The sequence below is a fragment of the Panthera uncia genome (genome assembly GCF_023721935.1).
Source record: "Panthera uncia isolate 11264 chromosome A1 unlocalized genomic scaffold, Puncia_PCG_1.0 HiC_scaffold_17, whole genome shotgun sequence".
In the NCBI taxonomy this organism is placed as follows: domain Eukaryota; kingdom Metazoa; phylum Chordata; class Mammalia; order Carnivora; family Felidae; genus Panthera; species Panthera uncia.
Window position 1 is genome coordinate 143,267,525 of NW_026057577.1, and position 14,213 is coordinate 143,281,737.

The 14,213-nt window shown below is 40.2% G+C and overlaps 1 protein-coding gene across 1 annotated transcript in view; it reads left to right on the plus strand.

Annotated features, from left to right (window-relative positions):
* CTNND2 (catenin delta 2) overlaps nucleotides 1-14,213 on the plus strand; it is a 938,499-nt gene that overhangs the window by 151,302 nt on the left and 772,984 nt on the right. The window contains exon 2 of the mRNA XM_049648272.1: nucleotides 9,343-9,479. Coding sequence (XP_049504229.1) covers nucleotides 9,343-9,479 — 137 coding nt within the window. The remainder of the gene's footprint in view (nucleotides 1-9,342; nucleotides 9,480-14,213) is intronic.

Below are 14,213 nucleotides of genomic sequence, written 5' to 3' on the forward strand. Positions count from 1 at the left end.
TTAATGTTTTTGAAATTGGGATGCTTCTTAATGTGACTGTTGCTCCCTTTTTCCTTGAAGCCATTTGGGATGGATTTTCTGTCACTTGCAAATGAAAGCATTATTAAGTCCCAACAGCATGGCAGCTACCTCCAGTTTCCTCCGTCTCAGTGTTTCTGGTCTCGCCCTCGATGCTCCCTGATTGCCAGCCCCGGTGCTTCCTGCCTTTCCTGCCCTTCTTACCTCACTTTATAGATCCATTCTGATCCTTTTCTCTCTGCCAGCAACCTCTGCCTTTCCAATGTCCACCAGTCAAGCCACTGTCTTCTCTCTGCTTGTCCCTTCACTCAGGTTTGGGCACCCCGATCATGGTTGAGGAATCTGTGAGATCCCACTCTTAGCTTCTTGCCTGTCGGGATCCGGCCTTATCTCTAGGTGGCTGAAGCGCCTGCCCTCGTTTCCCCTCCAGATTATAAGTGTGGCTGGGACAAGAGGGGCAAGTACTCACTGTCATCTGCAGGCCCCTTTTCCAGAAGCACTGCCTTTTCAGTACTTCTTAAAATGTTTTATTTATTTATTTTGAGAGAGAGAGAGAGAGAGAGTGCACATGAATGGGGGAGGGGCAGAGCGAGCAGGGGAGAGAGAATCCAAGCAGGGTCCACGCTGTCAGGGCAGAGCCCTGAACTCATGAACCGTGAGACCATGACCTGAGCGGAAATCCAGAGTCAGACGCTTGACCGACTGACCCAACCAGGCACCCCACCAAAACTTTTTAAAGAAAGATAAATTGCTGACATAATGTCATTTATAATGTCATAATATCATAGGTGAAAATGCCTGAGATCATGCTTTAGGAAACAGGACCGTGAGACACCCAGGGAAGACCCTCTCCTGTCCTCACTGACCTCGTTTTGGTAGAGCTCGGCTGATTGTACGACTGTCCCAAGCATGAGCCCTGCCATTCCTCCTTGCTCTCCAGTCTCTACAGAAGCCTTCTTTCTAACTTCAGACACAATTTATGTCACCAAGAATACTATTCAGGTGGGCTCTAAGTCTGTGGCGCTGTTTAGGTTGGTCCCATCCTCCTCAACGAAGTGGACTTTTGACTCTCTCTGTTGTTATGTCCAGCTTCCTACCGTTCCCACTTGTCTGCACACACAGGTAGGACCTTGTGTTCGACATGTGACTGTAACACTCAGATCCCATGTCTCTCCGCCCTGCCGTCCTATCTTCCACTGTAGGGACGAGGGACCTCATGCCTCTGATTCCGTGAGCAGCCTCTTATTCTTCACCCCGAACTATCAGATAGAATAGGACATTTCCCTACCTCCTGGTTTTGCCTGGTAGTTGCATATTCTGTTTATGGCTCACTACTCCTTCTTCCTTGCTTGGTGCTTTCCATAAATATTGCCAGATTCCATTTGCAAGTTGGGAGTTGTAGCATCAAGTCCCGGAAGCTCCAGATCCCACTTAATTGACGGTTCTGCCTAAGAAGCCAGCAACCCTGGGTGTATGTTCCCTGGCATTTGACTGAGGAAAGGCATGCACTCGTCCTAATAAGGTTGAGAAAAAGCAGCTTTCTTGAGTCAAAATTAAAAAGTGTCATTTCAGGGACATCGCAGTGGCTCAGTCGGTTAAGTGTCTGCTCAGGTCATGATCTCACGGTTCCTGAGATCGAGCCCCATGTCAGGCTCTGCACTATCTATGCAGAGCCTGCTTGGGATTCTCTCTCTCCCTCTCTCTCTCCCTCATTCTTTCCCTCTCTGCCCTTTCCCCACTCGCACTCTCTCTCTCAAAATAAACATAAATAGACTTAAAATAAAATAAAATGTGTCATTTCAAACACCATTCAGAGAAGTGTTCCTTATACAAAGCCCATTTTACTTATGTTATGTGCTCTACTAAGCAACCATTATTGATTTTGCACTAATAGTTCATACATTACCTCAACAAATATTTATTGACTGGCTGCTATATATTAGATACTGAGCCAGATACAGGGAATTGAAATAGACCAAGACGGATTGAGTTTCTGCTCTAATTATGTTGAGTTTTGACAGCTATTTATTATATTGTGTATGTTATTAGGACAGGCTGTGATTTAAAAAAAAAAAATTTTAATGTTTATTTTTGAGAGAGAGAGAGCATGAGCAGCGGAGGGGCAGAGAGAGGGAGACGTAGAATCCGAAGCAGGCTCCATGCTCTGAGCTGTCAGCACAGAGCCCGACGCAGGGCTTCATCTCACAGACCGCGAGATCATGACCAGAGCCGAAGTCGGACGCTTAACTGACTGAGCCACCCAGGTGCTCCAGGACGAGCTGTATTTCAAAACTTCTCTTTAAAAGGAAGAAACAGGGATGGATATACTTTTATGCGTGCAGAGTGCATCTGAGAACAATGCTGTGCCTATTTCTCTGGGCCGTGACCTATCAGTTGCAAATACAGAATTGTGGTCTTGGTGACCAGAGTGATTACACAAATGAGGTGTTTGGTATTGTTTTTCATGTCACTAGTTTGTACGAATCGACACATTCTCTGCAACCTAATGTTAATAATATGCTTATGCCGATTCTTCGGTTTTACATGATCTCTTACATGTCACCTGTGGGGTGGAAGGTTATAAAAATCACATATATATTCAATTTAAAATATCACATGGGGGTGGGGTCCGACTGAGTGGTTCAGTGGGTTAAGCATCTGACTTGGCTTGGGTCATGATCTCATGGTTCGTGGGTGGGAGCCATGCGTCAGGCTCCGTGCTGATGGTGCAGAGCCTGCTTGGGATTCTTTCTCCCTTTCTGTCTGCCCCTCCCCTGCTCTGTCTCTCTCTCTCAAAAATAAATAAATATTTAAAACATCAAATTGGATACGTAAATGCGTATGTATTTGTTTATATATATATATATATTTAAATTTGTGTATGTATGTATATACATATATATGACTTTATTTTAAGAGGTCATCAAGAACTTAAGCAGTTCTTATATAAGCAGTTCTTAAGCAGTTTATGTGTGTGTGTGTGTGTGTGTGTGTGTGAGAGAGAGAGAGAGAGAGAGAGAAAGAGAGAGAGAGAGAGTGTGACAATTTTTGGCGTATTGTAATGACCAGTTTCCTTCCTCACTGGGCTGCAACCATAATGGAGAATTATGAAAGTGAGGCCTAAGGATAGGCAAAGCTACAAGTCAGTCTATTTTGTTTTGTACTTTAGAAGATAGGATCAAGAACAGGGTGGGGCACTGTCTTGAAGCGGGTGGGACATGTGAGGGAAGGAAATAACTTTAGGTGTGGCCGCATATGCATGGGATGCATTTGTTAGTTTGGTGTGAGGGTCAAGGAAGTTAAAGTCTAAAAGTCTTAAGTTGAAGCCATTGACTAAAGCCAAAGGAAGATGAGGAGAATTCTAGAAATTTCTAGCAATTCTAAAGTAAAAGATAAAAAGGGACCTGCCTGAAGAAAAGGAAAAGGGGAGAAAATGATTTGATAAGCAATGTTTAGAAATCATCAATCTCTACATTACCCAATACATATCAAAGTGTAGTTTCTGGCTTGAGCTGGTCTCAGCTACCCAGATGTTAACAGCAAAGAAAAATCATTGATAGATGCATTTTGGGTTGTAAGTTTATATGCCAGGTCACCTTCCATTTTCTCAAATATGTTTTACTCACAGTGTCAGCATTTTGGCTAATGGCCAGTCACTCAGACCAAACCCTGGAATCATCTAGACTCTTCTCTCTTTGCCTCACTATTGCATGCAACCTGTCAATAATCCTGACAGTTCTCCGTTCAAAATATGTTTATAAGCTGATCCTTTTTCATCACCTGTTCCCAAGGACTGAAGCTACAGATAAAAGATTACATCAAGGCATTGACTGTTGGGTATAGATCAAGGCCATCAATAGAACTTTCTGCAGTGATGGAAATCTACACTTTTACTATCCACTACAGTAGCCACTGGCCACATGTGGCTATTGAGCACTAGAAATGTGAACACTGCAACTAGTAAACTGGCTTCTTAATGTTATTGAAACTTAAATAGCTATATGTTGGTAGAGGCTACCATATTGGACAGTGCAAGTCTAGCTAATGAAATAAGTTTTGAGTCCCACAGTATGCAAGGGATTTGGAGATTCTGGAATTTGAAGTAGGTGGGACCTGCAGCCTGGGAGAAGAAAGAAACAGGTCTCTATGACAACACAGTGTGAGGGCCTGGGTAGTGACAGAATGAGAGGGCACTTGAAAGGATGAGAGGTCATGGGTTATAGACAGAGGGTAGCCAGTTCAAGAGGAGCAATGACCTCATCGTGGCCAAAGGGGTTATTGCTGAATCAGAGAGGAGGAATCAAGTAACAGTGGCATGAGAAGACTAGGTGGCTCATTGAATTAGATGATGGTGTGACACCAGAATCCATCAGTTAATTTTTTGAAGGTGGCAATATCTGATGTCAAAGTCTGTTGGTTTGCAAACTGGAGCCCATACTCAAGGGGAGGGAGGGACTGAAGAAGGCAACAGACCACTCTAGACTGGTAGGTGGCAGGTTTAATAAACAAGAGAACTTATTTACAAGGCTCACCTTGGGTGGCTATGGGACAAGTAGATTTCTGTACTGCCCACTGGCCAGAATCTTAAAAGTTTCTATAGGCCTTAACTGGGTTCAGTCACATACCTTAACACCACATTTCTACCACTGGGCTATATTCTTAGAGAAGCTTCTGGGAGTGGGGAAGGTGAGCAGACACGCATTCATTCCAAGGACAGGGGAGGGAGTATGGAGCCTGTAGTTGGCCGGATCCAGCTTAAGGGTTAACTGGTTTTCAAGAACTATTTAAGTTCTTGATGACCTCCTCCAGTAAAGTCATCGGTTGCTGGGCAACAGTGACTAAAGAAGGAACGAGTTTGAATACTTACAAAATGTAAAATAAGAATTTTATTTTCTTTTTGTGTGATGGAGGTCAATAAAAGATAGCGTTGAATGTGGTCCTTGAATTGAAAGCAGGAGAATTTGGCCTTCTAAAGTGCACATAAGATTACAACATGTACGTTTATATCCCAAACTCATGTTTGGGAAATGAAAGTTTAGAATATTTATTTGGACCTCATGAAATCTTATTACTTATGGTCATAAGAGTTCATATTGGGAAGGATGCTCTGTATATGAGGGCTGCCTGCTTTTGGTATTTTTCTCATCCCAGCCAACTTTGCTGAATTTCTTGTTGCATCATCTGTGAAAGTCCCATGGAGGTTCTTAAGATAGTGTTTTGTTCCATAGGCTTACTTCACACCAGTGGGGCACAGCCCTCTTACAAGCTTTGGTTTATCCAGGTTGCTGATTTGAAGCAGCACATGCCTTTTCCTGACATCTGTAGTTCATCTTGGACGTAGGCGTCCGCAGAGAGGACGTATCAATAATGCGTGATATTACTGGCCTGCTAACATCGGTTCCCCAGTGCCCCCATACTCGCCTCCCGGGGGAGGTAAGAGAAAGAAGCTGAGAACATCCAACCCCAGGCTGCCTTAATAAAATGCCACAGACAGAGGGGCTTCAGCAGCAGAAATATATTTTCTTACAGTTCTAGAGGCCAGAAGTCCAAGATTGAAGTTGTTGGCTTATGTTTTTGCTGAGAGTGCTCTTTTTGGCTGCTCGCTTCTCTCTGTGTCCTCACAAGGTGGAAAGAGCTCTGGTCTTTTCCTCTTTTTTGTAAGGGCAACAGTTCCACCCTTAGAAGCCCCACCCTCGTAACTGCATTTACCCTAAATTACCTCCCTGAAGGCCACCTGTCCAAATATGGTCACCTTGGGCATTAGGGCTTCAGCATATGGATTTGGGGCAGAGGTGGGGCCAGGGATGGGGGTATGAGTCAACACAGTTGAGTCCGTAACACTCATGCATGCACAGGTATAGCACAGCACAACTTGTGGTTTTGTATTTTCTGGACATAGAACTTGTTAGCACCAAGTTCTGCTAGAGAACAAACCCAGTAACATGTGACAGTATCTGTCCCTCATTATTGTCCCTTTTTCTCATGTCGAAGATGCTTCCATCTAAAATGTAGTTTAGATATTTGCCGATTAGCATGTGACTAGCGGTAGAAAGACTTCCTACACAGTCGTTGTATAAAGAGAATAAGAGGTGTTGTACGTAGGATCAATAAATCTGTAGGAAAATGTGCACTGTACTTGTTGCCAAAGAGAAAACAAATCAAAGGGATGCATTTTTCTATATCAAATTGGTAAAAGCAGGAGAAGATAATAGAGGCCAGTCTTGTTCACATTGTGGGGCGGGGGGGGGGGGGGGTACATTCTCATGGGCAGATATGTTGAACCAGCCTGGCGGCAGGGAAACTCGTTCTGGCTCTCCAAAGTCTGAAACCTGCACCGGTTCCTCATTCCATCAACACCACTTTATCTATTGAAAATGTCACAGACATAACAGTAGGGTAAAAGTTACAAATAAGAGATAGTAAATTATGATGCCTTACGAATACTAAGTATTCGTGACGTTTTAAAACTGTAGAATCATTTTTGTTGACATGAGACACAGTTCATGCTATGATGGTGAACAAAGTTTAAAAACACATCGAGAATATTACATTAGGACTCCATTATGTAACACTCATTACATAGAATGTGTTCAATCAGAAAAAAACATTCTGTCAGAGAAGCCTAAACCAATACACCAACGTAAATATACTTATCTCGGGTGGCAGAATTACTGAGGATGCCTCTTCCTTGGTGTTGGGTTTTTTTTTTTTCCTTTCTTATTGTCTCTCTACATTTTCCAGATTTCCTGGATTTAACACAGAATATCTCCTCATTTTGGTGGATTAGTTCTAATTAAAACTAAAGCACTTGGCGATTTACTGCCAAGTCAGAAGGCTTAAAGCTTTTTACACTTACCATTAGGCAGTCCACAGCTTGGTTGCCGTAGCCTTCACGTGGCCCTGCCTCTCTTCTTGTGCTGTGAGCTCAAAGGATTAGGAGTGGAGGTCGGGCAGTCTTACTCATACACAGGGATGGCCAACGGTCGAATTAAATCTGGGTGTGAAAAATCACGAGCCATGGAAATGATTCCCAGTCATTTCCATTCAGGCACAATGGCTAGCCGTGACTCTGGATGGTGGGCCTTGAAGGCCTTGAAGCATTCACTTTTTTTCTGTCGTTGCTGTAAGGAGAAAGGGGGGGAAGTAAACAGACTTAATTATTCCTTACGGTGTGTGGGTCAGAGTTGTCCGGTGCCTGAGGATTTACCTTGATTCAATGCCTATTAAATCCCACATTTTATTATGACAGGTTACCCTCCTACTTTTAAGAGTAACATTTTAGAGAAATTGGTGTGTAGACTAGCATTTATGAGGCAGCACCACAGGTAATGGGAAATAGGCCAATGCATCACAGGACTCTAGGAATAAAGAGGGAGAAAACCCGGGTTCTAGGCCCAATTATATAAATAACTTAGAGACTTTAGACAATTTCTTTGTCAAAAAATATGTCGATAATAATGCTGGTCCAAAACCTAGATTCACATGGACCTGACAAAATTTGGAAAACATGAAAGCTAAAATAATTTAAAATATGTAAGACTCATCCTTTCCCATCTTGAGGGCGTCCCCTTTGGAAGAGGTAGAGTCCCCTTTGGAAGCCAGTGACATGGATACAGGCGGAGATGCAAGGCCGGGGAGGGGGGTGACTTTGCATGGAAGAACTGCCATTTTCCTTTCTTCTTGCTTTCTGCCTTCCCCCCCTTCCCCCCATTCTCACACTTTTCCTAATTAGAAGGGCTTGGCTTCCAGGCTCTGTTACCTGGGCACAACATTTGTTGATCTGTTTATCTAAATCCTTATAATTATAAGGCTTGATCAAACAGGATACTACGTGTGAAAGCAAGTGGAATATAAAACTGTGCTTTATTATTATCTTCTCAACCCCACCACCATAATTATTTAAATCACTTTCTTTCATCTTGTTAGTATCCATCACCTAAAATACCTTCTGGTTTTTAGCCATGGTTACGTTTTGCCAAACTATGTTTAACTTGATCTTTACTCTTTGCTCGAATCTTGCTTGCAAATATTATTTTCCCGAAACCTCCTATAAATTCTGTTTGTAACCGATTTATCTTTTCAGTGCTATTCTAATCGTCGTTGATATTATTATTACAATTTTTACTTAAAAAATGACAACAAATCAAAACTAATTTGGAAAGTCCAGTGAAAAAATTGGATGACCACCTTTGTCATACATTTTAAGGAACATTCTATAATAGAACCTGTTTCAGATAGCATAGCCCTAGTTAATAACTGCTAGCAAATATAGGTAATATCACAGTGCAAGGGTTCCTATGAAAATGATGTTGTTGACTGGAAAACCCAGGCTGCTCAGATACAGTAGAACAGGAAATACTCTAACATTCACATAGCACTGGTTCCCGGAGGGGCATGTGATATGATAGTTGGAGGCAAGAAAACCACCTTTATTTACTCCCAGACTTTTATTTGAATAGTGGTTTTGTAGTGCTCTGGTAAAAATTGTTATTGGTTAATTATTATTTCCCCTGCTGATGAGCACTGCTAGATTATATATATAATGAGTACTTTAGTCTTATTTATTTGTTAGGGAAAGATAACGGGAAAAAATAACTTTCGGGATGCTGTTTTTAACCTGTACAATGGTGTCCATTTATGAATTGAGCTGATGTTATTTGAGTTTCTTCTTTCTTTTATAAACTCAGAAAAAAATAAACTGTGGCAAATGAGCCTTGGCAGCTTTAAAAAGCTTTCATCTGCCGTAGGTCACAGAGAGGGAACTTGGTAAATATTTGTGGAGTGGGCTAGGTATTTAGTATTCACAGTACTAATCTTCTTATGTTAATTCATGAATTCCCTTAATTATTTCTAAATTATTGATCATTTATTTTTGTGATTTCCTTATAAAGGGGAATATTGAATAGATTTTCTTTGAGATGGAAATACACCAATACACAAGTAATAAAATTATGTAAAACAGAAATAAAATAGTAGATCAGCTGGCTTTTTTTTTTTAAAAAAAGACTCAGTACTTCATTTCTTTTCTCTTTTTTTTCTTTTTTTTTTTTTTTTTTTTTTTTTGCTTCTTATTATTTCTTTTTCCACTTACTTCAAATACAAAACAGAAAATTGTGAGTGTATCTTAGAATTTGGTTGGGGTGAGAAAGGAGACACGATTCTGTTTACTTGTATTGTTTCCTATTCTATAATGATGTCGTGTGCCTTCTCTGTAGTTCATAATTTTCATTTTTCCCAAGGGGAGTGCTTAAGGTTCCTGACAGTTGTATCTGTTTGCCATGGCGACATCTCACATCGCATTCAACATGTCCCTCTGCATTGCAGGAGCTATGCCTGTCCCAGACCAGCCTTCGTCCACCTCAGAGAAGACCAGCTCCCTGAGCCCTGGCCTGACCACCTCCAATGGGGATGGCTCAGAAACGGAAACCACCTCCTCCATCCTCGCCTCGGTCAAAGAGCAGGTAGAAACATTCCACTTTTGTGACCTACTTATGGGCGCACTTTAGAACTTGTTCTTTCAGGTGAACCCGTGATGACTCAGCTGCATTGGAAGAAACTTACGATTTTCTGGCCAAATGTTGGTTTTTAGCATAAAAATATTAAAATTGGGTTATAATTGCCATTGGAGAGTGGATTCATATGTTTTATGTTTTCATTCATGATTTAGGCACTTTTCGTTGAGAAATATTCCACAGGGGGTAAAAAACAAACAAACAAACAAACAAACAAAAATGCTTTACAGTCAAAATTCCCTATATGGGTGAAGTTTTGGAAGATTTGGTGATGGACCTTTTATTTAATACTGCTAAATGCTGAGGCCAAATAATTGGTCTTTAGAAAAGATAAAGTCTAATCAACAATCAAAATATATCCACAAGTCTAAAAAATTAGTATGTGTGACAGCAGATGAATTCCGTGTTGGGTCAAGGCGAATTGGTCTTTCCAGTATCTCTGAGATAGATCTGGAAGAACTGTGTTTTAGAACTTTCCCTATAAAACTAATTAAAATCTGAATGCTTCTTCCCCCGACATTACTTTGCCTTAAAATGAATAAGTAAATAAAGTCTGAAGTCTTAGATCAAAAAAACAACAACAACAAAAAAACCGTTTCAGAAAAGTTATGTTTCTTGTAAATAAAGGGTGGCAAATAATCAAAGAAAGCTGGAAAACCAAGATTTTTTTCTCACTTCTTTTAGCATGTGCTAGAATATAAATCATAATTTTTTAAAGAAATTGAAAAAGCATCCTGTGTTTGGTTTATATGATTCAGGGATGCTGAATAAGCAGCAGAAGTGGCCAGGCTATCAATAGAGTAGCTGAGGAAAGATCCATTGACAGAAGGGATCGATGATGCTCTCAGTCAAAGTGTGCCCTCGGGTCAGGAAGTGTATGACTAAGTGGGTACACAAAGCAAGTTGAATAGAGTAATTGGATAATCTGGTTTTTGAAAATGGTCTGTAAGCAGGAAATTGAGGCACAGGCCGTATTCCTTGATGAGTTTGCTACCAAAAGCACACTCATGAGCGTGCTGACTCTTTTTAAGGAGTAATTGAAGAAAGGAACGAAGGTTCATGCCAGTTCCCATACTCAAGATAGTGCTTTGTTAAAGTTAGTCTATGCCACGGTTTCTTACTCAGGTATGATCTGGAAGTCTTTGGGCCAGTAACATTGGACTAGTGACAAAATATAAAACAGGAGGAATAAACTGAACAAGAAAATGACAAGACCTGTCTGATGAAAAGTATAGCATTTCATCAGAAGACATAAAGTAATTAGGAATAAATGGCAAGGTATGCTATGATCCATAATAATATCACTTTCTCCCAAATAAAGGTATAAACTTTAGGCTATGGTAATAAGGATCTTACGGCTGATTGTCTCTTTGACAAACTGGAATAAACTATTGTAAAAATTACATGGGAAGGATAAGTATATGAGAGTTACAAGGAAATTTTTGGTAGAGAGATTTTACCTTACCAAACATACTCATCACTAGAGTGTCCAGTGGGTCCAAAATGTTCTCTCTGTAGGACATAACTGAGGGTTCAGAAACACAAGGACACATTCAACATAAAATCGTAGAAAAAATAGGCCAAGAGAAAATATGTGCCAAAAATATGATGAAGTGTTGATACAGTTAGTATATTAATGCTTCCTAATGTTGATGAGAGAAAAAGAAATACAGAATAGAAAAGTAGGCAAAAAATACGAACAGCAATTCACAGAAGAAAAATGCAAAAGACCAATGAATACATGCAAATGTTTTATACTCTACTGATCAGGGATATAAAATTCAAGATAGAAATGATTTTCTTTAATCTACCAAACAGACAAACATTAAAAAATAGTATATATTGTAATCTACCTAAGGGTTAAGGTTTGAGGAAATTCACATTCTTTGTCACTTCATATGGAAATGTGTATTGCTGTAACCTTTGTTTAAAATGAAATGTTGCTATGAATTGGCATTTATAGTGTTCAGTAGCCTTTGATTTGTTGTGCCTAGACATAGATAGTATAGAAATGGGTGACCTAGATCATAAAGTTTTATGTATATGGGTGTTTATTGAAAAATTATCTAGGATAGAAAAAATAGAACAATAATGATAAGTTGAAAAACAAGGTGTATCTTTTTTAATGTTTATTTTTGAGAGAGTGAGAGAGCATGAGTGACTGGAGGAGGGGCAGAGAGAGAGAGAGACACACACAGAATCCGAAGCAGGTTCCACGCTCTGAGCTATCAGTACAGAGCCCGATGCTCGGCTCAAACTCATGAACCGCGACATCATGACCTGAGCCGAAGTCAGATGCTTAACCAACTGAGCCACCCAGTTTCCCCAAGGTGTATCTTTTATATAAAAGCTATATCCTTTTTATGTAGTTATTAATAAAATGAGTTGGAGCTATATATTATATCTTTGAAAAATTCCGTGAGGACTTTAAAAAACAACATAATAAATATTTTTGTTTATGTTTATGAACATCTAGAAAAGTGTAGGAGGAAATAAATCAAACTATCAACATTGGTTACCATATGTGTTTCCGATTAGATGGAGGTAGAGTATAGGGAAGACAATCACAAATGAGAGAAAGAATTGGGAGATTGGACTAGATATTAGTTGGATACTAGGAGATGCTACTTCTGCTGAGATAGTGATGTTTGTAGTCGAGAGAGTGGATAAGCTGCTTGAAGCAAAACTACATTGCTATAAATAACATGGCCTCTCCAAATCCTTGATGAGGATTTAATAAAAACTTACTGTGAAGAGTTTTTTCAAATAATTAAAATAAGTCCAGCCTTCATTTTTGGATGGCAAAGGTTAGATTCTTTGTGGCAGGAAACTAATGTGAACAGGTGTGACAGTCTGTCCTGGAAGCTGAGTAGAGGATCTGGAAGCCTCCGCATCAGAGGCTCAGGCATCATCAGGTCCTGTGGGCAGCGTGTGCCCATGTTAAGGCCAGATCCACCAGCAGCCAGGTCCATGGACTTCCTTGGGTGGCCTGGTGCAAACAAGCAATTTTTTTCTTCACTGAAGATTTTCGTCCTAAATTATTTTTAAGGTTTGCATCATTTCTTTTCCTGAGGTCTAGGCTACTATCTATGGAGCCAAAGCTAAGTTAAATATATCTGAAAAAAAAAAATTAGCTGAGATGAAAGAAAACTGACTTTGGCCATTAAATGTCTTTTATGATTTTAATAATTACGTACATAACATATTTATAAATATGTTCATTTGCCTATTGCTTGCCTGGTCCTCTTTGGTGCTAATGGGAAATAGCTTTCTTGACTAAAAGTTTTATTTATTAAGTTAGAAAGTTTGAAGGAAGAAATTTTATGGCATCACTCTTATGCGCTACCCCAGTGCTATCTCCTTGGACATCAGTTCTGCAGGAGAGAAGTCGTTCTTTATCACAGCAGGCATATATTCTGAGCTAACTGCCAAGTGATAGGTTGCATAATTTATTTACTCATTCATTAAACGTATTGAGCACTTTATATATGCAAAGTACAATAACGATGAAAGAAATACATGTATAAAGAACACTCAGTTTGACAGTTTATTGGAATAAGTTGTTATGGAGAGTAATAATGTAAGTTTTTAGACAGGCAGTTAACATTGCATAGAAACAAATTCTGGTTTATAACCACAGAATGAGCTTAAGTCATGCCAAGCCCTGTGTCATGAAATGTGTCCACGTGACATGTATGGCATGACTAAGATATTTGTAATCTGAGTCCTAGAGACCTTGCACCCAAGCAGTCATGGGTTACTCCATGAAAAGGTGTTCATTGATTTATTTCTTTGTTCTAATTTCCCATCTTGATTGCTTTTAGCTGGTAAATTTTACACTTTCATATTAACATAAATAGAACCATGATTTATGTTATACTCTATGGGTAATTTTCTGTATTTCAGACACATCTGTCTCATTTCCAAGTTATCAAGTTTCTCTATGGGGCATTAAGAGAGAGGGACCTAATTCCTATTTCCTCTCCTGTAAACGAGCGTCCTTCATCAGAAGAGGAGGGGGGTGGGTGGAGGACAAGCATGTGATGACTTCGTTCATGTGATTTGGATACATAACTTAGAGCGGGTGATTGATAGCCATTCATTATATATAGCAGCCCCAAACGTGGGGTGTCTTAAAGGGGTGAGAACAATGAAGGGATTCTTTTTTAAGGATGGTAGGTATCCCTATGATGATGGCAGTGACTTATAGAAAGTGAAATTTATGACGCTTGAAAGGGGGGAAATAACAGGGAGAAAAGTTACTGGGTAGATGAGAGCGAATGGATCTAGTGCATCAGAGAAAAGAATGGCTTTTGGAACAAAGACAGTTCATCCATGAGAATGGAAAAGAGGCAAAGTGCATGGTCTCAGGTCACCCGATGGCTTGGTGTTGGAAACTGTGGTATTTCTTCCCCTCTCTTCAGATGAGCACAGTCATCTTGTTTGAGTTGGACTTGTTTGGAGTGAGCTGGGCTAAGCAGAGGTGGGGAGGGGAGGCATTGGAGATGAGGGATGCAAGACAGCCATTATAACGATGGATCTTGGAAGTGGCATAGAGTGGAAGCGGGGAAAGAGAAATTGTTAGTGACAATGCATTCGCAGTGAGTGTGCGCAGATGGTGATAGCTTGAGAGCTGTGTGCTCAAAATCAAGAATTAGAAAGTCATGATTGTTAATGTTTAGA